Raw genomic sequence first — 27,704 nt, forward strand, 5'->3', positions numbered from 1 at the left:
CTTTGGTGGAATCCGATTCTCCACCGGGTGAAAATACCCAAGTATTTAAGTGGGGGCCGAGGTTGGTATGCTGTAACTAGCTCTCTTTTTCGTTTGGGCTGTTCTTCGATACCAAAAAAAAATAAAGAAAGAAAAGAAAAGTAGAGAGGGATTGATTTATTTTCCTTTTGTTTTTGGTAATTAGGATTGATTTGTTTTCAGGGAAATAAAAGGCTGCGTTGTAGTACGGAGTATTATTCTTATTTTTGTGGGGATGGAGCGACCACACATGTTGTGGTTTTCATTTCCCCCTCTGGATCTGACCGCTCTCTCTCTCTCTCACACACACGCAATATAATATAGACTACAAAAACATCATCATCATAATCAATCATCAACTCCATCACCAAAATAGTTCTCCAATTTCGAGAATTTCTAGAACATCTCACACACCATTTCTCCATTCCATGTTCCAATTTTCCCAAAATACAAACTTCCCATTTCATTTCCCAGAAGATCCGTAGGGTTATTCAATTGTCGCCCTGATTTTGTCTCTGTCTAATATTTTAGCTTCTGAATTTTCATCACTTCTTCGCCTTTTTTTCTCCCTTTCTTGTTGTCACACATCAAAATTCTCAACGCAATTGCTGTAACCATCACCATCACCATCACCATCTATCTTCCTGCGGTTTTAAAGCGTATAAGAAGGGATTGCAGAGGAGTAAGGGTTGCTTGATTGTGAATGGAAGAGGAGGAATTGGAATAAGGAAAGGAAGTAAACAAGCTTTGGAGATTGATAAAAAGGAAATGCTGTATTTGAAGCAACCAAGCTTTATGATGATGATGATGATGGGTTGTTGTACATGTTGGGGACAGAGGTGATTCATTCATATTGTATCATATCTGTTGAATGCGCTTGTGATTGGCTCCCGAGCCCGAGGCTCGGGATCTAATCCCCCCTTTGTCAATGGCGTCAGAGAACGAAAACCCATCACCACCTGCACCTGCTCCTGCACCTCTGTCTCCACCATCACCACCTGTACCTGCGCCCCACGGTTTTATGCAGAAGTTCAGGCTATACGAGACTCGATCGGTACATCAATCTTCTTGCCCACTCTATTATCTTGTCTTGATTATTGCTTTGATCTAAAAATGGGATCTTTGGATTTCTTTTGGGATTGGAAAATTGTATCATACTGGCAGTAGCAGTTTTTCAGAGATTAATTTGGAATTTTGGGTGTGACAAGGAACTAAACTAATTTAAGCTATTTTACATTCAATTGACCTCAGTCAAGTATGTGCTGGATAAAAGTTGATCAACTGTTAGTTGGTTGTATCATTGATTTGTCGATGCTTGCTTTAAGTTTTTTGGATTTTCCCTTCTGCTGGTTTTGTACAATTATTTTCAAGGGCAATCCCTAACTAGGGCTGCAAACGAACCGAGCCGAGCTGCGCGTGCTCACGAGCTGCTCGCAGCTTGGCTCGTTAGTGGCTCATTCAAGCTCGGCTCAGAAGTTAAACGAATGAGCTCGAGCCCATTTTTTCAGCTCGTTTTGTAAACAAGCCAAGCTCGAGCTAGGATAAGCTTGGCTCGAGTTGGCTCGCGAGCCGGGGTATATATACTTAAGTTTAGGATTTTTATTGTTATTTCATAATTTGTTTTTTCCGTTTTCACTTTCTAATCAACCAAGGGAAGAGAGAGCACATGCACACCAGTACACCCCCCTCTCCATATGAAAATGAAAGATATATACCTTCACAATCAAAATATTTTTGGTTGTATTAGGCCTATGCGAGGATATATATACATTTTTCGTTGGTTCGTTAAGGCTCGTGAACAAGCTCAAGCTCGAGTCAAGCCAAGGCCTGCTTGGCTCGAGCTCGACTCGTTAAGTTTTCACTGAGCTCGAGCTCGTGCTCGTGTTCGTGAAAAACTTAATAAACAAGCTTGAACACCGTAAAGCTCGGCTCGGCTCGGCTCGGCTCGTTTGCAGCCCTATCCCTAACCATAAGTCCAAGGGACAAGACAACAAAGCTCATACCCCTAAAGCTCCAGCACATAACTATGTTGATGGCTAAGTTTACTGCGTTAGATAAGTAATGTAACCTGAGTTTCTGCTAATGGTTTCAGCGAAGTATATTCAATGATTGGCGGTATTCTCAGAAGGTTTCCAGTCGTGACATGAGCTGCACAATTTTGCATAAAATTTCTAGTCGTTTTCTGTTAGCTGTAACAGAGTAACTTGTTCATGGGAATCGTTTACATGTCCCGTATAATAGGCAAATATGTAGGTACAATACCAGCGTCCTGGCTATGCTAAACCTAGTTGTGGTAATTTTTAGGATTTTAATTCCAATCCAAAAGGAAAAAGAATTCCGATAATTTTTTTAAAGGATTTTAATTGAATTATGTTATGATAAATATCTCATCCATTTTATGCTATCAATTTCTAGGCTTTAAGCAAGATACTCGGAATGCTAAACACCGGAGGCTTGTATGCAGTTCTCATCGGACATTTAAAAACCAATTAAGTTTTTGCTTGCTTTCTGATGCGAAATATTACACTTGCTATTTCCCAATTTGCTTTCTTAAGCCTTCTGCTTGTAACATGAGGGGTCGAACTGCCGTGATATCTTACTTCTTGTTGGTCAAGGGCCAATGAAAAGGGGCTTGCATAGGGGATAACGATACTGTAACAAACTCTGAATTACTCCATACGAGTATCATCACTATATTCAAGTGAAATAACGTTGTTGTCAACATCCATTGTATGAATCTACAATCATGCACCTCTTACACTATTCATTAGTGTATGTTGTGCTGCAGCTATTTTATATGGTAGGAAGGGATAAGAGCAGAACGTATTGGAGAGTGTTAAAGATTGACAGATCAGAGCCTTCTGAGCTAAATATCAATGAAGATTCTACCACCTATACAGAGAGTGAATGCTGTGACCTCTTGACAAGGATACATGAGGGCAACAGATCCACTGGAGGACTGAAATTTGTCACTTCTTGTTATGGGATCATTGGTATGTGAACTTTTTGTGCACAATTTCATTACTATGGAGACTGTCAGTATAACATTTGTTGCACTATTCTGTTCTTTTAGGATTCATTAAATTTCTGGGTCCTTACTACATGCTGCTGATCACAAAAAGAAGGCAAATTGGTGCAATTTGTGGCCATAATATATATGCTGTCTGTAAGAGTGAAATTATTCCTCTCCCAAATTCTACTGCCTGGGCGAACACAGTTAATTCTAAGATAGAGAACAGGTAATCAATTGTCCATTCTACCGGTATATTTCTTTGTCAATATAACTCTTAAAACTCCACAAATGAATGTGAGAATTCTTTATACTTGTTTATATATATTATCACAAGTGGTTGCACTTTTTATGATTATCTACCGTCTTATCGTTTTTTTTCATTTTGAGTGTTATGGAATGGTTTCTCAAAAAAAGTGTTATGCAATGAGTAATTCTGCTTTTGATTATCTCCTTGTTTTGCTAGACAATTCTAATGCACTTCCAAGCCACATGTTCACAGTCAGTAAACTCTCTGTGTAAATGAAGAGCTTGATCTCTTTTAAATAATACGGTGGTTGCGCAAAATATATTACATTCGCTCCGCCTTTGTATACATAGGACACAAACCCATTCGCGAGTGAAGTTCTGAAGTATGAAGCTTTTGTGGGTTTTGACCGTCATCATCGGCCAGCTAATCGCAATTGGAGTCCTGCCATTCAGCAAATTTAATTACGGCCAACTAAAGGCTTTTACGGCCAACCAAATTTAATTATGGCCAACAAATCACATATAGTTGTTTTCTGGGTCATAAGCTATTACAAAAGTTGAGCTGAATAGGTTATTCTTATGTCTTGTTTTAATTCAATTGGAAAGGTCTTCATGCTGCATGTTTTTCCTCTGAAATTTTGCATTCAAGTTTGCTTGGGTATAAAAGTTGTTTTTATGTTTTCTGTTTCATTGATGGCACAGATACAAGAAGCTCCTATGCACGGTGGATCTTACAAAAGATTTCTTCTTCAGCTACTCATACCATGTTATGCGTAGTCTTCAAAAAAACATGTGTGAAAATGACGCAGGGAAGGTCCTCTACGAAACCATGTTTGTTTGGAATGAATTCTTGAGCCGTGGAATCAGAAATGTTCTCCAAAATACTCTTTGGACAGTTGCATTAGTCTATGGCTTTTTTAAACAGGTGAGGGTGTGCTCTGCTTGTTCTCTGGCATTGCAGTGAAATGACACAAACAGAATGTATTGGTGGGCAATTTTACTTGCTTTCTCTCCCTCCTCCCCCCTCTTCAGGAACAACTTTTAGAAAAATCTTTGAAATATCCATTGGTTGTTCTTTAGTTGTACTTTATATGGAGATGTGCACAGGGTAGCTGGGTAGGTTCAGGGACTGGACTGAGTTCTTATGCAGTGCAGTTTTAATCCATTGCAATGCACTTTTTAGTTTTTTCATAGTATCTTGGTAATTTCTCACATTATCTGCTTAATTGGTGGGATTATCTTGTACTACTTTTTAAGATTTTTAATTCAATGATTTAGTTATGTTTGCATGCTCTGTGAATCCAGGCTACACTTTCTATGTCTGGACGGGACTTCAAACTTACTTTAATTGCTAGACGTTCACGACATTATGCTGGTACCAGGTCAGATTGGATACTCAATTGCAGAGGATATTTGTGCCTTTTTTTGTCACTCTTGCAGTCGATACCATAGTTTTTAAACTGTTTGTTTATTTTTTATTCTGAAATTCATTTACATAATCACATGTCCCTCGTGTTTTCTTCAAAACATAATTTGCATTTCTGGTAGAAGTAGGAACTTCTCAAAGATTTATCTAAGCGGACATTGTGATTTGAAGATGATGACATTGATAGTAGAGGAACTTGATCCAATAGTTTCATGATGGTACACATAAAACTGGAATGTCGGTCCAAAACAATTAAAAAAATCCTGGAATTATCTTTGTCAATCCCCTGAAAGATTGTGGTTCTGTGTATTCATAGTTATGGGAGATACCGATGGAATAGTGAATTAGAGGAAGTCTTGGTATATGCTCCAGGAAGCTTTAGCAAGTTACGTTGACAAATTTTCGATTAAGCGGGATGGTGTTCAAATGTTTGTAGCGGGTTATGAAAAGAAAGGCTATGTTTTGAACTAACTTTAGAATGCAACCCATGCGAAGAAGAACTATGGAAGTGCAATATAGTTCGAAAAGAAAGTCTTATGTTGTGAATTGACTTTGGAATCCAATTCCTAGGGGGAAAGAGCTATGGAGTTCAATATAATTATTGATATCAGGGGGTTTGCATTGAGAATTATGGGGTTTAGAAAGGTGATAAGTTAATTGTAATCATAGATATTGTGAGAAAATCCTTGATTGTGCGAGGAAGATCTTTTTTATTTTTTTTGATAAGTAAGCAATTGTATTAAAAAGAAGGCATTAAGGGAATGCAGCCTGTTTACAAAAAGAGGGCCACCTGCACAAAAAGCCCTTTACACCACCACTATTCAACAAAAAAGCTCAAATCAATCTAAAAATTGATCAATAGAGGGATTACATTCTCCCTTGTCCCAACTATACAAACTGCTAAGCACAAAACTTGTGATTCTAAATAAAGGCTTTTCGACCCCTTCAAAGCACCTCGAATTTCTTTCACGCCATATCGTCCACATCACACAAAGAGGGATCATGGCCCAAACACGCTTCCTTCTCTTGCCCACTCTAGCCCCGTTCCAAGCAATAAAGAGTTCCATAATATTCCTTGACATGACCCATTTTAACCCAAACCAAGAAAACACCACAGACCAAAGTTCCCATGGGCAATGGATGAGGAGATGATCTACTGTATTTGCATCCCTTTTACACATGCAACACCTATTAACAATGATTCTCTACTACGAATCAAATTGTCAATAGTAAGAATCTTGCCTTGAGCTGCGCACCAAGCAAAATAATACACCCTCAATGGCGCCACTGTCTTCCAAATCGCTTGCCAAAGGAAGGAAGCATTCCCAAATCCACCTAAAGCTTGATAATAAGAATTCACTTGAAAGCATCCTGATTTGGACAGATTCCAATGTATCTCATCCCTCTTGTCCTATTCCTTGCATGCCATACACTTTAGCAAAAAGAGCCATCAAGGCCTCTTCCTCCCCTTCTTGAACATGCCTTCTTAAACGGATGTCCCAAACTATAACCCCCTCATCAAGGGAAAGATAATCTGCGACGATTGCAAGTGAATAGCAGAAAATGAAGTGGAGCTATCGAACCTTTTCTTATGTTCTTAGATCCAACTAAGCATACAAAATGAAATCGAGAGTGAATAAAGGGAAATGGAGGATGTGATGAAGAAGAATAAGTCGTTGGTGTTTTTTCAGAAGAAATATGGTTCATTCGGATCAAGAAAAAGAAGAAATATGGTTAATTTCTTTTCCTATGGTATGTTTCAATGGATGACTTATCAATTAGAAAGGAAAAAGTAAATAACAATTGGAATTTGAAGATTTGACAACATAGTCTTTGCACTTGTAAGGGTCATTGTCCACAAAAGTTTTGTACTTTTTAAGATTTTTTTTCATTCAGTTTCTGTTCATAGAATTTGGCACTACCCGGACCCATGCCATGTGCTGGTTGATCTAGGCTTACAATGAGGTCTAACTTTTCCTTTTAAGATGTGCAATGAGGTTTGAACGTGTGGTCGATAATCGGGATAGTGGGTTTGTGGTATGGCTTTTGGTGCATGCGGGTCCAAGAAGCTCTGCTGCCCAAGAAATTTAAATCAGATCGATTGAGGACCAAGAGCTTTGGTCACTTTGGGGAGTGTCACGCTCAACTCCAAGGACCTGTTGGGTGTCATTCTATAGCTCTCCAACAACAAGAAGTAATCTGCAGCCAACACTTGAGAGAACTTTAATGGCTCCCTTTTAACCACCCTAATAGAGCCCCAACCACTACATGCTAATGTGAGTTTTATATTTTTTAATAATTCTTTTTGTAAATAGTTTATTACTGAAGCAAAAGGTCCACCAACAAATTATATTAACAAATTAAAGAGCTATGACGCTTGCCAATTGAAAACGTAACCAACACCAAGTGAGTTTTTAGTCTCTTTCAGAACATGATGAAGTCGTTAGTCATGTTAACAATAAACTAATCAAATAATTAAATCAAATAATTAAACCCTCATGCTGATGAAGCAATACAGACTATAGTGAACACTTAATATCTCCTTGATATTATCATCCAAGTTACAACAAACTAAGACAAAAGACAAAAAAATGAAAGAGAATCAACTATACCTAGAGCAACTATTCAAGATAAACTAAACTCATACGTTCACCTCTTCAAATTGGTCTAAGCAACAAATGAGTAGAGAAACTTGGCATCATACCCGACATCCAGTGTCACAATTTGTATATTCACTAGCGCAATGCTCATAACAAAAGCAGTTACCTACATTAAAAAGACAATTCGAAATTGGGATCATTAACTGGCATAAGTGTTGGAACAATGCCATAATCCATTATAATAATATAATATAAAGAGGGAGAGAATGAGTATCATTGTGTACTTCTTTTGAAACGGGCTTTGTGATCCTTATAAATTTCGCCCTCCTATGCTTCACCGAAATCATGTCTAATACCCCATCCAAGAAACAACTGCAATCAAATATTTGTTGTAGCTCCGCCACAATATCCCTAACGCAATAAAAAATGAAAATTAACATTATAAGATAAAGAATCGAAACAACAAGGATATATTGAATTAGAGATAATCATGTAAAAACCTAAAACACCTCATAAAAGGTTTTCTCACGAAGCTCCATCATTTCCCTTTTAGTGCTTTCGAGGGGGTAAACCATGCAAAACACCAGGCAATCCACCTCGAAAGACTTCGGAAAACCTTCTTAATGATACGTCTTTACCGTAGTCAAAGAAGCCCTTTACTACATACCCCCTCCATAGGTCCTCAACCTTAAGAAGTACCTCTTTGCATTAGCTGGAGTAGGAAATGGGATTATACTTATATTCACCCTTACATCATCATCGGGCAGAGGAAGTATCAGACAACATGGTCCATTCGTATACTAACCATGAATCACGGCCTTCAGTCACATAGTTAATTGTCACAGACAAAGTCTTAGGCTGCTCTATTGGAGAGTTGACTTTGAATTTTTAAGCAGCCTAACTCTCCAATTGAGCAGCCTAAGACTGTGTTTGTGACAATTAACTATGTGACTGAAGGTCGTGATTCACGATTCGCATGCGGATGGACTATGTTATCTGATACTTTCCTCTGCCCGATGATGTAAGGGTGAATATAAGTACTATCCCATTTCCTACTCTAGCTGATGCAAAGACATACTTATTAAGGTTGAGGACTTTTGGGGAGGGTATGTAATAAATGGCTTCTTCATCCATGGTAAGGACGTCATCACTGAGAAAAAAGTTTTCTGAAGTGTTTCGGAGTGGATTGCCCGGTGTTTTGCATGGTTTACCTCCTTGAAAGCACAAAAAGGGAAATGGTGGGGCTTCGTGAGAAAACCTTTTATGAGGTGTTTTAGGTATTTACATGTTTATCTCTAATTCAATTTTATCTTTCTTGTTTCAATTCTTTATCTTATAATGTTAATTTTCGTTTTCCATTGCGTTAGGGGTATTGTGGTGGGGCTGCAACAAATGTTTGATTGCGGTTGTTTCCTAGACAGAGTATTAGACATAATTTTGGTGAAGCATAGCAAAGCGAAATTTATAAGGATCACAAAACCCATTTCAAAGGAAGGTACACAAGGATGCTTATTCTCTCTGTCTTTGCTCCTTCGTTGATTAGATCAATTTGAAGAGGTGAACGTTTGAATTTAGTTTATGTTGAATAGTTGCCCAAGGTATAGTTGATTCTCTTTCATTTTTTTGTCTTGTGGTAACTTGGAGGATAATATCAAGTTAATGGTTCACTATTGTTTGCATTGTTTGATTAGTTTGTAATTAATATGACTAACGACTTCCTCATGTTCTGAAAGAGACTAAAAACTCACTTAGTGTTGGGTTTAGTTTTCAATTGGCAAGCATCATAGCTCTTTAATTTGATTAATATATTTGTTGGTTGACCTTTTGCTTTAGTGACAAATTCTTTACAAAAAGAATTATTAAAAAATATAAAAGTCGCATTAGCATGTAGTGACTGGGGCTCTGTTAGGATGGTTAAATAGGAGCCATTAAGGTTCTCTCAAGTGTTGCTGTTATAGAGTTGTAGAATGACACTAACAGGTCCCCTTGAGTTGAGTGGTGTTAGGGTTGCATCGAAACCCTAATTCCCTCTATCGCATCTACGAGGGAATAGGCTGAGAAGGATAATTTGGAAACTGTCTTATCTCACAATTGTAAATAAGGGAATTCATGTATGCTATGGGGAGGGGTAGACCTAAATTGACATTAGATGTTGTTGTGCGCAAAGATGAGTATAATGGGTTTGTGTGAATAAGTGGCCCTTGACAGAGCTCAATGGAGGAAAATGATTCATGTAGCCGACCCCAAGTGATTGGGACATAAGGCTCGGTTTGGTTTAGTAAAAGACGGAGATTTTTGGTGTATATGCTGAATTGTAAAAAAAGGTTTCTTGAGTTGCAATATATCTATATATATTGTGTGTGTGTGTATATATATATAATCATTTTCAAATGAGGAGACCTCCCCATTTCTTACATTTTTTTATTGAATTTCAATGATCCAAGCCGCTCAATGTGTACAGAACGTGATTTTAAGGGTACCCGCGAGAAATCGACAAAAAAAAATGACCGGGAAGGGCTTCATCCGAGCAGTTTTTGTTTGAACCGTTCAATAAAAAACAAACAGAAACTGGTCGGATGAAGCCCTTTTTGGTCCTTTTTTTTGCTTATTTCCTCGCGGATACCCTTAAAATCACGTTCTGAACACACTGAGCGGCTCGGATCATCGAAATTCAATCAAAAAAGGGAGGTCCACATTTTATTAAGTTAAGGTGGTCATTACGGGAAGTGGACTGATATATATATATATATATATATATATATATATATATATATATATATATATATATATATATATATATATATATATATGAGTTTAGAGCTCCTAGATGGTATTCAGACGAGAGAAATGAAGCAAAAACAGCTGTTGAGGTTTAAAAACTGAATAAAACACTTCTACTAGCCTTGCAAGTGAATTTTGTTATTTGATTGGCTCAAAGAGGCTCATGAAAGGGGTTTAGCGAGAAGTTGGTTAGGGATGTAGAAACTGCAAGAAAGCAGTGAATGGGTTTCCTGTGTAGGGTGTATCAAAGAAGGATGTGGATGACTAGTATATCAGTTTTGTTGCCATTACAGGCTTGAAAAATGTGAAACTCATGGATGAGCTTTGGATAATAAAGCTTAGGAGGAGATCCGTTAATGACTAGTCTATGAGAATGGCCAGGGCTTTGTATATAACTTACATTACATGGAAAAGGTGCTGAAGCTGAGAGATGAAGATGTTTGGCACCGGTCATCTTGGAATCTGTGGGTCTAAAATATTCCTTTTGAATCGATGAGTTCAAGACGTCCTTAATAGCTCACCCAGTTAGGAAGATTATAAAAAGTAGACCCTCAACTAACTACGAGAAAGTAGCTTCCACCTACGAAAAACAAAAGCGACCAACGAAGGGGATGGACACCCTCTTGGAAAGTTAACGATTGATGGCACTACAACACGGGAAAAAGTGTTTATAACCTACTGGACAAATAAATTGCTTCAACAGCAATATATCACGGACAAAAGAGAGGTTTTCTTTGGGAATTCAATGGAAATGAGCCAAGACAATCAGAATGCAACAAGTATATTTAATTAATATCCGTACTTGGCATGACTAAACCTTTAAATACTTGCTAGTGCCCAAAGATCTGTATGCTGGAGGTGTTAAGGTGGAAGACAACTCACATCTATGTCAACCAGTCCACCTCTTCCACGTCATCCCTACGTTGAGATTGGCTGGGTCCACGTGGTGACCATTTCAACCACCTAAATTTCGGGCTTAAATGAAATATCGGAAAACAGATAGGGCTTGGACTGGCTTGCGGCTGATGAACCATATTGCGTTCCTTTTTATGGTGTTGTTCTTTATTCTGGTTGGTTCAGAGAACTTGCTGGATTCTTTTCTGTTTGAAAAATGGGACTTAGATTGGACCCTGACCAAAATGATGTGGAAATAGGCTGAAAGTTGTCCCATTTAGCTCTTTTGGTTGTTCTCTTGGGCTGGGTTTTGAGTGCTGGCTAATTCTTTGGAACTCTTTTCTTTGCAATAGCCATGGGTCCATGGGCCCATGGGCTTGGGCTTGTGGCAGGGCCCGTGTTCAAAATGAGTTCTTTTTTTGTCTAAGCCTGTCTCATTATAAGTTATCATACTGTTACTCTTTCGTATTCTTTGGGTGAAGTTTGTTGTTTTATGTGTCATCTTTGGTAGGTGAAACTAACAAATGGCAACAAACCAACAAGAAATTCCTAAGGCTCCTTGTTCTATTTGTCATGTATCTTTAATAGATGAACTTTCAGATTAAAATACGAATGAACTAAAAGATTTGAACCTTAGGTCTGTACTCTTTAGTGCGATCCAGGTCATAGTATGAAGATTGCTGACTTTCTGGACCCCGTTATGCATGTTCGGTGCCGTTTAACCTCCTATGATAGCTTGTATGCTTTTCATTTCTATGCAGCTTCTCAGTGAAAGTACGATTGATCATTTATTAATTATCAGTAATTACATGTTGATGCTGATAGCTTTCATCCAATTTAGGTATCTAAAACGAGGTGTAAATGAGAAGGGCAGGGTTGCTAATGATGTCGAGACAGAGCAGATTGTGTTTGAGGATGTTCCTGAAGGATGTCCAATGCAAATTAGTTCCATTGTTCAAAACCGCGGCTCAATCCCACTTTTCTGGTCGCAAGAAACTTCACGCCTGAATCTTAAACCAGATATCATTTGTATGTATGTTAATGCATCTTGTGTTCTTTTAGATTTCCCCTGTATATCTAAGACCAACCTTTTTTCTCTTCCAGTGTCAAGGAAGGACCAAAACTATGAGGCCACCAGACTTCATTTTGAAAATCTTGCCAAGAGATATGGAAACCCCATAATCATTTTGAATTTGATTAAGGTATGGTTTTATAATTTTCAGATGGTTTATATAAATCATTTTCTATTGACAATTGTTATAGTTGTGTTTTCTTTTTCTTTATTATATGTAAAGATGTCATGAATCCAAATGTTTGGAATATTATTCATATATTGCATTTCATAGTTATTGATCTTTAAGGCTACTTTGGAGGCCCAATGTTTTTATTCAAGACATTTGATTAATTTAACTTTCTGCAATCAACAGACGCATGAAAAGAAGCCTCGAGAGTCCATTCTTCGTGCAGAATTTGCTAATGCAATTGAATTTATTAACAAAGATTTATCAGAGGAAAACCGCCTTAAGTTTCTTCATTGGGATTTACACAAACATTCTCGGAGGTATTAAGTTAATGGCTTTTCTATTTTCCATGTTTTACTTGTCAATTTTCTTCTTTAAAACTTGCTTCTTGCTGGAATAACCAACTGATTTGTTTTTGTTTTATGCTTTTTTTATTTTTTCCAGCAAAGCTACTAACGTTCTGCTACTGTTGGGCAAAGTGGCTGCATATGCGTTGACACTAACAGGTTTTTTTTATTCTCAAGTGACGCCAGTCTTGGGATCTGAGTGTTGTTTAACTTGGACCTGTTCTGAGTAAGTTTTTCTTTCCTTCAAGTTTTTTTGGGTTAAATGTAATGTCTATTCTAACATGACTCCCACCCTGAATGATGATAACTTGCTTTAGTAAGATTAGGTTTAGGTATCCATTTGTCCTTCATTTTATTTGTTTTGATCAGCAACAACAAAAAAATTGACAAGAAGTACAACACAAAGGAAAAGTACAATTATGCTTTTTTAGCATCTTTGATGTAGCATAGTTAGATAGCTTGATACATGTTTTATGGTGTTTCAACATGATTTTGTTACACCAATCTGGGTGTAGTTTTCTTGTTTAATCCTAACTTCCCTGCCTGTCCTTTACTTTTAAGCAATATCTTGTTCTTTCATTCATGTCATAGCCGTGGAACAGAGTTCTCTAGTCAACTGTTGACTGACCTATGCAACCCACACAGTGAATTTAAGGTTGTAAACTTACTTCTGTTAAAAAAAAAAAATGGTGTGTATCTTAGTTGATGGGCCAAAAATAAGTTATCCTGTGGGCTTCATTATCTCAGTGCATGAACCCTTCAGTAAGAACATTAATCATGGTTGAGGGCTATTTAGGCAATATTCATAAGTTTCATAAGAGATGATGTTAATAATTGAAAATTTTCCCTAATTTCGTGTTGCAACTAAGTTGCACTGCTTTTCCCCATCAAATGAAAAGCTGCGGGCTAAATTACTAACCCTGTGATCCATTTCTCTGGTAATGGATGACATTTGGTCGTTGCAACTGCGTGATGTTGTATGCATAACCGTAGGCATTACATGTGCAAATCTGCATTTCTTCTAGTTATTTTGATCTGTATGCTATTTCTGAAGTTGAAAATGGATGTTTGCTGCAGGAATGTTGCAGCTGCTGACCATTCTCCCACAAGAGATTGCGACATTGACCTTGAGGAAAATGGCGACAATGAGGACGTTGATAGTTTGGTGGTGAATCTTCACGGAGCTAACAATGTGGCCAATGGAAATCACTCTCTCAATTCGTCTATGTTCCAGAAGGGGGTGCTCAGGACAAATTGCATAGACTGTTTGGATCGAACAAATGTTGCACAGTATGCATATGGATTGGCTGCCCTTGGGAAACAGCTTCGTGCTCTAGGAGTCCTAGATACCACAAAGATAGACATCGATGACCCTATAGCTGATCAATTGATGTGGTTCTACGAGAGAATGGGTGATACACTTGCACACCAATACGGTGGCTCAGCTGCACACAACAAGGTAATCTACTGTTCAATGCTGCTTGCTAGTGCTCAAAGTTTCTCAATCTTATTAGACTAATTTAGCTCATAGTTTTTCTAATCTTCGTAGATGTTTAACTTTTCTAATCTTTTAGAATTTTAGCTTTTGTAATCTTCTTTTTTTCAAAGTGAAAGATTTGGTTTTGTCTTCTACTAGAGTAAGTGTTATACTTCTACTATCTACAGAATACAAGAGTAAACGTTCTACATTCACCATTTATTTCCATGATAATACCATCACGTCACTGGAGAAAATAGATAGTGCGAAAAATGGTAGGTATTAGCTGGCATACGACTCCCGTGGAGGTGGAGAGAGTAAGAGCTGGAGCAACCGAGAGATCAAGTTTAGAGCTGGGTCTAAATTTGTATGGTCTTGTGGTGCAGCGGAGATCATGGTTCATGGTCATACTCTTGCTACACGGTGATGACTTTGTGCTGAGATGAGGTGGCAGTTGTGTCTTGAGGTCACAGCATGTGTGTTGAGAGTGGAGTCTTCTGTCTTGCTAGGTTGAGGCGACCTGTGGCGAGGCAGCGTATGGCCACGATGGGCGTAGGCCAGGGACTGTTGAGGTAAGAGGCAGGCGGTATTGTTGGTGTTTCATCTTAGGTAGGGTCTAAAGACGTGGGTGCCACATGGTTGGCCTCAATGCTTCTATAGTCAGAAAGCAACCTGATAATTGAAACTTCATGTTCTGCTTGATGTATTTGACCTTTTGTATGCTAGGAGAATTCCACAGCATTGATAAAGTCCTCGTTATTTTACTGTATGAGATCTCATAATGGAATTGTTTGGGTAAAATCACCGCTTGCTAGTCACGTGCTGAAGGGGTACAGACTATTGTGGACAAGTCCTTTCCTTGCTTTGAGATCTTTTCTCAACATCCTTCTCATTACAAATTTCTTCTTCCGGGTCAAATTTCAAGAATGGTGATAGAGTAGCGATTGTAATTGTAACTACCCAAGCCAGCTCACCAGCTAACCGTTAAGCCTAATCACGTGGCCTAGAAGTATATCTTAGGTTAATAGTCGCTAGTGGGCATTACCTTATATACTAGTTTTCTTTCATCCTTATCCCATATCTAGAAGATGTTGGACTTTTTAGGAGGGATTTCTCACTGTAATGACTTCATTCAACTGCCACAACCCCCCCCCCCCCCCCCCCCCCCCCCCCCCCCCCCCCCCCCCCTTTTTTTGTCCTGTACTTCTTGTTGAATGGAGCATGAGGTTCTACTCAAAGCTACAAAAAGGCTTAAAGTAAACAGTTTTAAGACTTCTAGAAAATGGTATAATTTAAGGTTGTAAAGGAGAAGTACCTTGAATTTACATCCTGGAAAGGCATCTTGCCAGCTGTATGTGTTTCTTTAATCCTTATTTGTTGTCCTGGTAGTTAATTTTTTTCCTGATTGGGTATCCCTTTGACATCTTGAATACGTTATTCTCGTTAGATATTCTCTCAGCGAAGGGGTCAATGGAAAGCAGCAACCCAATCCCAGGAATTCTTTAGAACTCTTCAACGGTACTACAGCAATGCCTACATGGATGCGGAGAAGCAAAACGCGATTAATGTGTAAGTCCGTTTGGATTATGGAAGTACTGAATTGTAAACAAATATGTTAGGGTGGTGACTATTTTAAAAAGGAATTTAATGCTGTCTTCCTTTTGTTGGGGTTTATGGCAAATGAGTGAATGTACAGTATCTGATTGGTTAAATCTGTATAGAGTTGGCTAGATATTTTTCAGTTGTAATAGGGATATGTGTGATATAGTTAGTTCAATTTCATCTATTCTGAAATCTCTTTGCGGTATGCTTAGAATCTGCCACTTAGATTACATATCATGTCATTTGAGTATCATATTCTTTGGCTGATTTAAATAACCATTGTTTTGACTATTTTTGAGCAGATTCTTGGGGTATTTCCAGCCACAAGAGGGTAAACCTGAACTCTGGGAGCTGGATTCTGACCAGAATTACAATGCATGGAATGCAAAAATGGATGATTATCAAAGGTACTCAGCATTTAACCAAATTGTTAAAATGTATAATATGCCTTTTCGTAAACAAGATCAGAAGTCTCTATTTTATGTCTTTATCCCTTGCTTGACTTACTTGGGAGAAAAGGATTTACGTCTAAGAACCTTCACCGGCCCTTCAGATTCCAAGTATTTAATGCATTCTGATGCACAGTCCGGATCAGGTGCGGACCCCCGCATTTTAGCCTAAAATGCGGACCTAGCTGCTGGCCGTTGGATTGTGTTTTCAATGGTCCGGATCCACGGACGTATTCTTACCTGTAACGTCCGCGGATCCGGACCATTGAAAGCACAATCCAACGGCAGTTGAGTGGTCCACATTTTAGGGTAAAATGCGGGGGTCTGCACCTGATCCGGACTGTTCTGATGCATGTCCTTAAAGTTAAATGAGCAGATGTTTAACAACTCCTAAAATTTACAATCTGCAAATATAGGAGATGGCACATGCATCATCTTAACCGGTGTGTATAGTTAACGGGTTTGTTATGCGATGATATATGGTGGAGTTGAGAAATATCAGATACCTTAAGGTTTTTTGTTTGATGATTTTTCTTGGTTTGACAGAGATGCCAGATTATGTTGTGGTAACTATTTTGCTCTGTATTTCCAGGTTACTTTTCAAAAGATCCTTATCTGATGGAAATATTCTTCGTGAAAGTAGCTCACCAATGTCGAGCACGAACATGAAGAAGGACCTTACCAACTCTGCCTTCTCCAATGATCAGTCACAAGGAGGAAGCAAAATTTTGAGTGAATCAAGTCCAGAAATATCTACTTGTGAAAGTGGGGTTACGATTTCAAGGTCTGCTTGCCCCCTTACTGATATTAATTCTTTTGAGTTCTTGCTGAAGTTGTAGTCACAATCACCTTCTTGTAGTGGCCACAAATCTTTCCATCTGTTGCCGAAATCTCCTAATTTTTTGTACTGTTCATACAATGAACTTGTGCCAAAAAAAATGTGGTAAAAGTGGTGGTGGTTGTCCGTCTATGTTTTTATATTGGTAAATCCATTTTTATAGGAATGATCCCAAGGGGGAGTTGCCTGAGTAATCAGGAATGTACAAGAAAATACAATTGCGCCCCTCTCTAAAGTGTAATTGCCCTATAAGGTCATCTAACCAAAAGGACGAATGACAAATCCTCCTTGATCAAAAAATGAAAAGCTTTAGAGGCACCACATGAGTATTCATTTGTGCAACATCTAAGTCCTCCTATTCCTCTCCCTTCACGAGCTTTGCATAAGGCATAAAAAGGGGAAACTCCCCAAGGACCCCAACCCTCTAACCAATACAAGCGAAACACAAATAATCAAGCAATTGAGTCACAGATTCAGATGAAAACTCAACACACTCCAGAAACAGAGAACAACATGCTCCATGAAGCCCAAGCAATCTCGCAATAAAGTAGTAAATGGTCGCTGATACCTCCTCCGCCTTCTTGTTCGCACAACAATAATTTGGCAGTTCGAAACCGTTACTTCCCAAGTTATCAATGGATAGTATAGCGTTCAAGGTTGCCATCTAATAGTCGGTTTCAGCTCCAACAACAAAAAGGGTAAGTAACCATTGGTAACCGCCATGATGGAGAGTGGATGGAGGTTACACGGACTAATGGGACAATTGGCAAGTTTTCGGACAATCACGCAGCTGAATTCGAGGCCTTGGTTAGGTGGGTCCTTGGCCTATAAATACAAGAGCCGAATACAAAGAGGGGGTTCCAACACCAAGAGCCCGGCACTGCCATTAATTATTTTGGTCTAGTACCTCTTTTATTTCCTTTGTGCTTAGTTTTTCACACTCAAGCCATTGAGTTTTCACACTCAATCCATTGAATTATCATTCCCGGTGTTAGTGTAGTCTAACCTAGCTTTGTTCTTATTTCCTTGTCCATTTCCATTTCCACCTTCAAACTTCATTATTTGCAGTGATATTGATCGCTAATTCTAATCTTCCTCCCCAATCTAGTTAGTTTTTCCAGTTTAAGTTCAAACCATGTAAAAAAAGAAAAAAAGAGCAAAAGTGGGGCAACCTTAGAGGGAGCACCAGTTTTTCGCATCCTTCCGCAGAAGTGGGACACATGTTCTAGAAGGAAGGGAACGGGTGGAACTGAAAATAAAGATTTTCCCTCCTCTCCACTGCATCTGAAATGGTACAACTACTGCAAGACTATGTTACATGGACTCGGGTGCGGGTGCAAGTCCAAGCGTCGGACCTTCCTAAACTTAAATTTTAGGATACGTGGGTATGTGTCCCCAACTTGGATACGGGTATGGGGACACGTCCTGAACTCTTGTTTGTATTATATATTGCATAATTTTCTCAGATTATAGACCGTAAACTATGTTTACAAATGTATTTAAACAAGAAAGGGTTAAGCAAATTATGTTTTTGCTATTTTTTCTATTTCCTGTCTATGTGAAACACTCGAAATATCACTTTTCTAGCTAATTTGATATTCGTTTTCTGTAAGTATCTTAACAATTAGAGGATCCGGGTGTCCAAAAGAATATGGGTGTCGGACACATCGACACGGGTACTTGAGACAAAATGAAGGATCCATGTAACATAGCTGCAAGAAAGCCTCAACCTCCTGAGATTCCCAATCCTAAGAATCCCTAAAGAAACAAGGGCTCCCACATCGGAGCTCTCTCCATAATCCGAAAATAATCAGAAACTGAAGCTTCCTTCTTGGCTACGATGCAGAACTACGAAAGGCTAAGGAAATGAAGAGGCTAAATCATGCTCTGCACACCTCACCCTCCTATTGACCCTACAACAAAGTGAGTCTGCTTAAAAAGGACCTCCCATCCACTGAATGGCCTTCCCTAATCTTACCCTGTGAGGGCCCCTAATGGACTTGGAAGTACTCCTCCCCTCCAGACTCTCAATCCACCCCTCCTTCATGTACTATCCACCTTGAATTTATCTCCGTTAGCCATTTCCCATCCAGGCCAGATTGAACTTTCTGAAATGACAGATACCGAGCCCCCCTTGTTACTAGTTGGAACTTGTGTTCCTCCCTCTAGGAGTTTGTCTCAAGGAACAATCTTCCTTCTTATTTGGCATGTGATATCTGATGTTACCCAGGAGTTGAGTTTTCTAATGGTCTGAGAACAGCTTTTTGGTGGAAATAATTATGGGCGTTGAATGTTTATGTTGGTGCATTTTCAATGAAAATCATGAACTAAACCGCTTCTAGAAAATTTAATATCTAAGCCAAATCGAACCAAGGAAACTGAACCAGAACAATAAAATGGGGGTATGGTCCGGCTTGCTTTAACTGTTCCAAGGCTATCCTAGTCATCAGAATATGTCAAGAATGCCTACATTTCTAGACCAACATGGTTATTGTCTTCTTTGGCATAGATGGACTTCTCTAGTAAAATGAAAGAGATATCACATCCATGAACAAAATGAGGCTATAGGCGTAGCCGTGTAGGAAACAGAATGTAATGAACAGTAGCATCAAGAGAGAATAAAACAACAGCACCAGAAATTGCAACCAAAACCCTGAACTGAAAGCATAAAATACACACATATATGTATATATGAAGTGTATGCTATATATGTAATAACCCCGTTTCTGTTCAGTTTGAAACCAAAACCGTGACCTAAAACCTGTCAATTGAACTGATAGCCTATGTTTTTGGTTCATTTTGTAAACGAAAACCAAATCGCTCTACTAAAGAATGAGACCAAACTATGTGAATTGGTTTCATCTGGAAAATTTCATGGTCCAAGTAATCTTTCTATTGACTATCCTAAACAAGGTGAGGAGCCTGTGCCAATTTCATGAAAGTAGTGGTTGTGGTGCACAATGCTCCCACTTTTTCAAGGGTCTCACAGAGAGAGAAGGTAGGTAGTTATGTCAAATTACTTCTGGAAATGCTGATTGTACGACGCGAACCCATGCCATTGCTTGTGCGGATGTGCGTATACATCCTTTTCTATTCACATGCTGTCAAGTTTTATGTACATCGAGACTAGGATTCTCCTAACAGACATGATTTTTTATTAATTTCAAAGTTTACATCATACAAAGCGTATTGGAAATTGTTTTTTTTTCTCAACTCTGATCTTTAATGTGATTATGAAAGTTTGAGATATGATCATGATTATTGGCAATCAATTTGTTTCATATAGGTATACTTCCTCTGCACCTCGTAGGCAGCTTTTTGTAGATATGCATAGAGAGAGATGGCTAGACAATGACCAAGGGGATGCATGCTCAAACTTCGTTGATTTAGATTGGCTATCTTCTTCTGGAAATTCTTGTGATGAAGAGTTGTATGAGAGGTAATTTATTAGTTGCTTGCTGAGGAGATCAAAATTCTGTTGTTGTTTCATTTTTTCTCTCAATTTATTTTCCACTGTCCATTTCTTCTAGTTATGAAAAGTTTTTATAATAGCAACATAGTCAATCATAGATATGGAACAGTTACTGACTATTCTTTAAACTTTGGCCTTCTCTGAAGAGAGGGACCTGAAACTTTTGCAGTAAGCTTTGCACATATAGGCTTTTTGACCTGTCAATGCATCTTGAACTGGAGTCTGCCTTAATTCTATGTTCTCAATAAAATGAACTTAAGTAAAAGAAACCTTATCATCCCCTTTTTCTTATGTTTCAGGTCCATGCTCATGAGTTCTCCAATTGTGGGGCGGTCATCGGAGAACGTCATCAATGGAATAATGGGAGACAGAGCACCATCTACCAGTGAATATGGATCTAGCATGAAGGTCTGTCTTCTTTTACCACATCAGTCGCATTATCTTGTCCTCATGGTTATGTGTTCCTCGATTTAGAGTATTGGATACGAGGGAACTCTGGAAATTAAAACCAATTCATGCCGGTTGATACGCAGAGTGCCCCACATAATCCCCCACCCATGTGATTGGCTTTGTCTTTGCATTTGGACTTATCCAATATAATCTGCTGAAGGTTGTTCTATTGTGGGATCAAACATCTGGTGTCTGTAGCGCATAGCCAAGGGCCGGAGGGTGGACTGAGCTATATATGTCTAGTATGTCTTTGAATAACATCTTTTAGGTTTTTTCTTCTAGATGAATCTGACCTTTATCCAAGAACATTCAGTTATTATGATTTTGCTTTGCACAAGTTCCCGGGCTGTCAATTAGGATCAATCAATTTACTAATTTGTTTTCATGTTGTTTTGTCTGTACTGGCATCTTAATCCATAATCCATAACTGAAATGAGTCACAAGCACCATGTATGTGACTTCGGATATATAACAGCAGAACTCCTCAAGTTTCATTGCGTGTCCAGTTAAATACCATCTCGTACAGGGGACGCCTTTTCTTGGCCGTTAGATCCTATGTTGGTATTTTGTTGAAGGGATTGGATACAGGAATTATGATAGTTGGTCCTGTCGATTGGTTTCTAATATGGATGGGGGGAGATATGGTTTTTGCTATTTATATGAAGAGATTGGAAATGAGAATTTTGATATTTGGTCCTACCAGTGATCTTCTGAATATTGATGGAAAGTTTCAGTTTGGAGTTTGCTATCAAAGTTTTCATTTATGTCCTTCACCTGTATTTGACTCCTTATTTTCTGTTATATTGGCAGGGAAGGGAGCACACTGGAACAGACCTATCATATGATGATGTTCAGGATTTTGAAGTTCTCGAAGAATTTTCCGATAGTTTTGTGCGCTGGGTGACTTTTGGAGAGACACTCAGCCATTGAGTACCTTGCATTGGTTACTCATTCCGTCCTGCTCAACCCTGACTTATACTGAGGATTTCAATTCGTGAGGGGGAACACAGAGCATAGGGGCACTGGTGGAAAAAGAGAATGGAAAGAAGCATGTGGTGAAGGCATTCCTTTTGCTGGATTGTTTCCTATGAGAGCAACCTAGACCTTGATGCAAAGTTGATGAGAGAGAGTAAATAGCCAACAGTTTTTAAGATTCTTTTAGAAGCACTTCTTGTCTTAATTTCTTTCTCTTCAGAAGTTTATATGGACTTGGTAGTTTTTCATGTTGTAAATATACACTAGTAAATAGTAGTAAACTGACTAAACTCCTGGGAGCTCCATTGTTTTTTAGGTTAGTGATTCTTTCAACTTCTCTGAATTTTAACTCCAACATCTCTCTTGCTTGTGCCATAGACATACTGAGACAGGGCGATGATCTGTTCCCAAATGGGATGTGGCCATTCCTTCTTTGGTTAAGTACTGTTTTTTTGCGGTTTATGGATATCATTATTCTTTTTGGACAAGCAATTTTGTCGATACCAAAATGGATTCAAAATCCAGACTAGGAAACGTTATAAACGTTATAAGCATTATATCATTTCAGCGAAAAGCAAAGATCAGAAGCCCTGAAACAATGTAGATTAAAAGTTTCCCACACACGGCACTGAATCAGGAAAAATAAAAAAAAAAACTCAAAGGTCCTCGAATGGATTATTTAGCTAAGAATGGGAAAGATGCGGGTAATGTGATCCAAGGGAATGCTATCTGCAGTGCTCTTCTTCAACTCTGGATGGTTGAACTCATTCTGTGGTAGGATAATGAGTTGGCTCCTGCCTTGACCCTTCTCAAGTATCCAGCTGGAGTTGGTTGCCTGATGCTCAAGGAATTTGTCAAGGGAGAGCCCTTCAATGTTGATAGCCTGCATAGTGCCATGATTTATTAGAAGGTTACCAGTGAGGAAAAATATAAAACAGACAATAGAAACATCCCATACAAACCCAAGTAAAACAGATCCAATTTGGCCTAGCTTAAGTGGAGGATATAACCCATACACCGTAATCTAGAAACAATGTGTTCTTGCACCAATACAAAGCTACAAAAGTCGTCAATCATAATCAACAAAGCACTACAACACATTCCCCGCAATGAGTCAACACTTGAAAACCATATTTAATCCTCGCAATACTATGACACTTCAAAACTACATGTTTCAAACCAATAATCAGGTAACGACATCAGCAAGGTAAACTGACAAAATTCAAGCATACCTCAGCAAGAACAGACCTCGGGACCTTTTGGTAACTCAGAGAAAGGACATGAAGAGCATATGCTTGAATTGCGTGCTCAAAACCTACAATTTTTAACTTTTGTAAGACAAAACATGTCCACACTAGAGAGAGAGAGAGAGAGAGAGAGAGAGAGAGAGCTAAGAACAAGAAGTAAAAGCAGTGCCAATAAAGTAACAATAACTGAACCATACTTGAAAGTTGTTTTTCGAAAGGGATCATAAAGTTATGTATGGCCCCAATCAAATAAACTCAGTTACTCTTACATACACATCCTGTGCCAACACCCGTCAATGGATTTGAGTTGTTGCCGACAGTGCCTTTACTGATGATGAGTAGAGGATGAAGGGATTGATACATGGAGAGTTTTGATTGAACTCTCTTCAAAAGGGATCATAATAGCGGAATGATATTCAGAATCACCTAACCTGATTCCTGATTACTAGTGCTCTGAAAAGGACTAAGAGGCCCAAAAATATCATATTTAGAGATTCAGTTGACAGAAGGAATCACATCATCAGATGATTATTGTTAGAGCTTTTCCACAAGGGTTATTTCTAATCTCCAAAACTAGTTTATGAGCCTGGCTAGCCTCTCCACTCATTGCCAACTGGTTTTAGTTGGATGCTTTAACAATTATTATATATGAAAAATTCTCCAGTGATTCGTTGCCGATCAAAAAAGGTGACTATAATGAAAAAAGAGAAGCTAATTTCATAATGGAAAAGGCATTTTCTTGGAACATACTTACGAAAAGGAACTCTCTTTGAGCAAGTTTGCTACATGTTGACCTTTATCAACATTGATTCCATTTTGCATGTCTTAACTCAATGTTTTTTGTATCTATACGAAGTAAGGCCTAATTTTCCTAACCACCAGCGCTTGACGAGTTCCAATAATTAAAGACAAATAAAATCAAGAAAATTCCAAATTCAAACTGTTAACGGCTATATTGTAGGCCTTCGTTTTACATTGCAGGACCCAACCATGTCAAGTGACAGTCATGGAAACTTTGGTTCTCAATCCCCCAAAATAAAATGGACACGTATTATCCCTGTTGAAATGATGGAAAAGATACGTTCATGGATATCAATATATCAGACATCACACAGCTCAGAAAGACACAACAAAGCCCCACTATCATGCAATTCAACATTACCTGGTACCGCTTCTACAGTGTGACGACTTTTAGCGGCTTCATCCCAGAATTGGCGGAATCTTGCAGTCTGTATGTTGAAACATGCATGCAAGTGTTAATCAATGTCACGCAAATGCATACAAGTCAGGGCGAGGCAAAATCATACCTCCAAATAGTGTGAGAGAACAATTAGTGTCTTGAACTGTTCCTCCATTTGCTGATGATGAGATGAAAAAAGAAGTCATGAGTTGAATTCCAGCTAAATTGTGAAGTCAGAAGTATATAACACTCCAAAACCACACACCACAAATCTAGAGATTTTTTCTCGTGAGAAATGATAAAAGATGATTGTAGCGAAATCCTCAATGGCATTTAAAAATTCCAAGAAATTGTGAACATTAGGAACATTTCCTTCTTGGTTCATTCTGCAGAATCCGCACTATAACATCAAGACATTTTATTAGATGCACAGTGTTACTAATTGAAAAAGGGCAGAAGTATTTTGTGTTAAAAATGGCTCCAGAATTGACATTAACCAGCTCACATACTGTCCAAGAAGAAAAATTACTTGGAAAATAATTCAAAATCTTTATGAAACAGAAGAGGGAAAGAGAGAGGAGGTTCATCACAGAGAAAGTTGAGTCAGTTGACCAAACAGATAGTGGGAGAATTACTGCTGGAGCTGCCTCTTTCCTTTTTCAATGTCATTGTCAACGACACAGAGATCCAAGTTCAGAAAGGAAAAGAGGTTGGATAAAATAAGAGTCTGCAAATGATAAGAGGAAAACAAAGATAACCTACGCATTTCTTCAATAGTTTCTTACTCATAATCAGACGACAGGCCATGAAATTTGAGTTCATAATATTCTTGTGAACTGTACATTTGCGAACGAAATGAAAAGCGAACTCTGTAGTAGCTGATTAAATTATCTGCATAATGTGATTATCCACAAAGTCTCAATTTTTATATTTTGGATGACCAGGGAACCTGGTCTGGCAGCCCCATGTTGGCCTCGCCCACCATGGTAAACCTAAGAGCACGCAAGATCCAGCTCACCAGGTGGGACAGGCTGTTGCCAGTGGGATTCAAACACAATACCTTCAGGTTTATGGTTGATCCCAGTGACGACCTTAAACCAATGGGCTACCCTAAGGAGCCTTGTTCAAAATGAGGCAAACAACAAATGTGCTAATAATTTTCATAAAACGCAATGCGGTATAACTTGGTAAAATCATCTCTACTCTCATTATTTTAGTTTGTCATAAGTTGAAATCATCGTTGCTATTTATGTACCCTTCAGACATGTATGACAGCTCCACTATCTTATTTGAACATTCCAAACACTATTGTCTACCATAACTTTCATCTAAATCTCTCATATGCTCTCGATAACAAAGAAGCCTTCCTCGACAATTAAGCGATCTAGAACTAATCATGCTTCATGCTATGAAGAGGATAGGAAACAAAGCGAAGTTAAATACCACACGTTCTGGGATTAGAAAGAGACAAAGGCTGAAGTCTGGGGCAGGCATTGCCATAAGAGCCTGTTTATAAAACAAGGGAAATCAAGTATTAAAAGAAACATTATGCCATCAAGAAGAGTATACACTTCACAAATTTCATGCAGAGATTTGATTGAACCTTGACCAAAATGCGGGCAACAATTTGTGAACTAAGTCGCTCTGGCTCAAACTGCAATGAAAAAATACAGATAAATAAAAAAAACAGGTCAGTATAATTGAAACAATCGATCACCTAGCTAGGAAATATCGAAAAGGTCCTCTCCTGCCGGATTCGGTTTAGGTCCATTCTTGTCACAAGAAAAGCACCAACTTACCTGATAGAGACGAAGGAGACAAAGATTTGCATCCAGACTGTATGTTTGTGATGAAACCTGGTTGTGACATACTACTGTTATAGGATTGACATTAACAGAAGCAAAATGAAAGAATACGAATATGCGCTGGTTCAACTAGGAAACATACAAACATTCGTAAATCCGGATAATATTCACAACTTGAACTGAAAAGCACTACTGGCATATCAAGTAAAATAGTTCTGATTACACTTTCCAGGAAGAAAAAAAACCTATATCTTCCCACTAACTAAATGAGCATAAACATAAAAATCAGCAGAGCAATTTCCAGAATTTCATAATCTAATGTACACCATGACAGCGAGCTAACATTTCAAATTCATTCCAAGATTTCCGGCTACTTGTCGAATTTATTCACACGTGTAAATACCATTATACTGATCACTCAAATTCTAATGATTCTGACAATCATTCTGGTCAACGGATGAAACAAAGAAAAAAGTGAACACTACAACTAGCCAACAAATTATTTTTAACCACCATTAGTAGACAAACACATTATGTAGCACTGCTATCAGAAGTGAAGTTCTTTAATTATACAATATCTGCACATGGCCAAAGGACTCACTGAGGCTCCCTTTGGTCGATTTCAAATGAAGGGAGAATCTATTTTGCTTGTGAAACTAGAGTGGAAGATGAAATAGAAACGGAAGATGTGCCTCATTACAACCATAAACATTAACATGATGGAATTCAAATCACTCATGTTACTTAGTGATATAATATGTGTCCTGATAAAACTCTCAACCTCAATCTCTACATAAGCTATCAAATCTAAGTTGAAGCTATTCTTATCGAATGATACTGTCAACTCCCTTTATTTCAAATCCATATCCATCCAAACGGAGCCTAAGGCCTTCTTGTTCAAGTGGATGATTACCACCCCATAGAGAACATGAATTACAGTATAAATTTGCCTGCTCTGTCTATCTGCCCTTAAAAATCATATGATGAAACCCTAGAATCTGACTTAAAACTCCAAAAAATGTCGACAAAAAGGTTAGCATGCGAATAATAAACGAAGAAAAATGTGCTAATAATTTTATTTTTTTGGCGGAGGAGGACCTGCTCGTTGACATAATTTTCGAGATCGGGGAGGATGTCAGGATTGTAGGGATTGACGGCGACGAGCTGCTCCACCGCCTCCGCCACCGACGACTGCTGCTTTTGAGTTTCTATCCCCATTTAGTATAGGCAGGCACGGGAATATACTGAGACACGCTCGTTTACAGATTGACACCTCAATCACAGAGAGAGAGAGAGAGAGAGAGAGAGAGAGAGAGAGAGAGATTAACACCTCGTTTGGAATGAGGGGACGGGGAGTGAAGAAAGTTCGTAGTCTTTTACTATTAGCCTTCCTAGGGTTTGGTTTTGCGGGGGGAAGAGACCACTGTGCCCTTTTCCTCATTTTTATTTTATTTTCCCTCCACCCAATTAATTTTTTATTTTTTTTTCCGCTCCACCCAATTATATTCTTTCTTTTTTTTCCTGCCAACCCAATTCACATTGGTATAATCAAAATCAAAATCAAAATTAAAATTAAAAAGTTGCTAAAGTTAGTAACATTTGCTCAAAAAAGAGTTCACATTGAAATAACAAAACTTAACAAC

General features: G+C 38.4%; 2 protein-coding genes across 3 annotated transcripts; one reads left to right on the top strand and one right to left on the bottom strand.

Moving 5' to 3' along the window:
- The first annotated feature begins 264 nt into the window (after positions 1 to 264).
- On the top strand, positions 265 to 22,713 carry LOC131326867 (phosphoinositide phosphatase SAC3-like). Of its 2 annotated transcripts, XM_058359769.1 has the most exons (16): positions 265 to 1,072; positions 2,807 to 3,011; positions 3,092 to 3,257; positions 3,980 to 4,202; positions 4,583 to 4,659; positions 11,820 to 12,007; positions 12,083 to 12,180; positions 12,406 to 12,539; positions 12,664 to 12,792; positions 13,644 to 14,025; positions 15,491 to 15,612; positions 15,948 to 16,052; positions 16,687 to 16,878; positions 20,219 to 20,371; positions 20,704 to 20,812; positions 21,665 to 22,713. In XM_058359769.1, exons 1-16 carry the CDS (start codon positions 947 to 949, stop codon positions 21,782 to 21,784), a joined length of 2,529 nt encoding a protein of 842 aa, XP_058215752.1. In that variant the 5' UTR covers positions 265 to 946; the 3' UTR covers positions 21,785 to 22,713. The 2 variants fall into 2 exon arrangements, with proteins under 2 accessions (XP_058215752.1, XP_058215751.1); XM_058359768.1 differs by having other exon boundaries at positions 279 to 1,072; positions 11,820 to 12,180.
- On the bottom strand, positions 22,322 to 27,483 carry LOC131326874 (eukaryotic translation initiation factor 3 subunit K). The gene is made up of 8 exons (XM_058359783.1): positions 27,160 to 27,483; positions 26,056 to 26,112; positions 25,860 to 25,910; positions 25,700 to 25,762; positions 24,384 to 24,434; positions 24,239 to 24,305; positions 23,062 to 23,144; positions 22,322 to 22,712 (listed from the first exon to the last, which is right to left on the bottom strand). Exons 1-8 carry the CDS (start codon positions 27,277 to 27,279, stop codon positions 22,509 to 22,511), a joined length of 696 nt encoding a protein of 231 aa, XP_058215766.1. The 5' UTR covers positions 27,280 to 27,483; the 3' UTR covers positions 22,322 to 22,508.
- Between the last annotated feature and the right edge of the window lie 221 nt (positions 27,484 to 27,704).

Source organism: Rhododendron vialii, chromosome 5a (genome assembly GCF_030253575.1).
Source record: "Rhododendron vialii isolate Sample 1 chromosome 5a, ASM3025357v1".
NCBI classification, from domain to species: Eukaryota; Viridiplantae; Streptophyta; class Magnoliopsida; order Ericales; family Ericaceae; genus Rhododendron; species Rhododendron vialii.

What these genes read in the sequence shown, in the direction of transcription:
- LOC131326867 (XM_058359768.1), top strand. Translation starts at nt 947, where the DNA reads ATGGCGTCAGAGAACGAAAACCCATCACCACCTGCACCTGCTCCTGCA. An exon ending in AATTCTAAGATAGAGAACAG is followed by an intron (nt 3,258 to 3,979) that starts GTAATCAATTGT and finishes TTGATGGCACAG; the next exon opens with ATACAAGAAGCTCCTATGCA. An exon ending in TCATTTTGAATTTGATTAAG is followed by an intron (nt 12,181 to 12,405) that starts GTATGGTTTTAT and finishes TGCAATCAACAG; the next exon opens with ACGCATGAAAAGAAGCCTCG.
- LOC131326874 (XM_058359783.1), bottom strand. Translation starts at nt 27,279, where the DNA reads ATGGGGATAGAAACTCAAAAGCAGCAGTCGTCGGTGGCGGAGGCGGTG. An exon ending in TTCTAATCCCAGAACGTGTG is followed by an intron (nt 24,435 to 25,699) that starts GTATTTAACTTC and finishes TCTCATCATCAG; the next exon opens with CAAATGGAGGAACAGTTCAA. An exon ending in CGAGGTCTGTTCTTGCTGAG is followed by an intron (nt 22,713 to 23,061) that starts GTATGCTTGAAT and finishes GGCACTATGCAG; the next exon opens with GCTATCAACATTGAAGGGCT.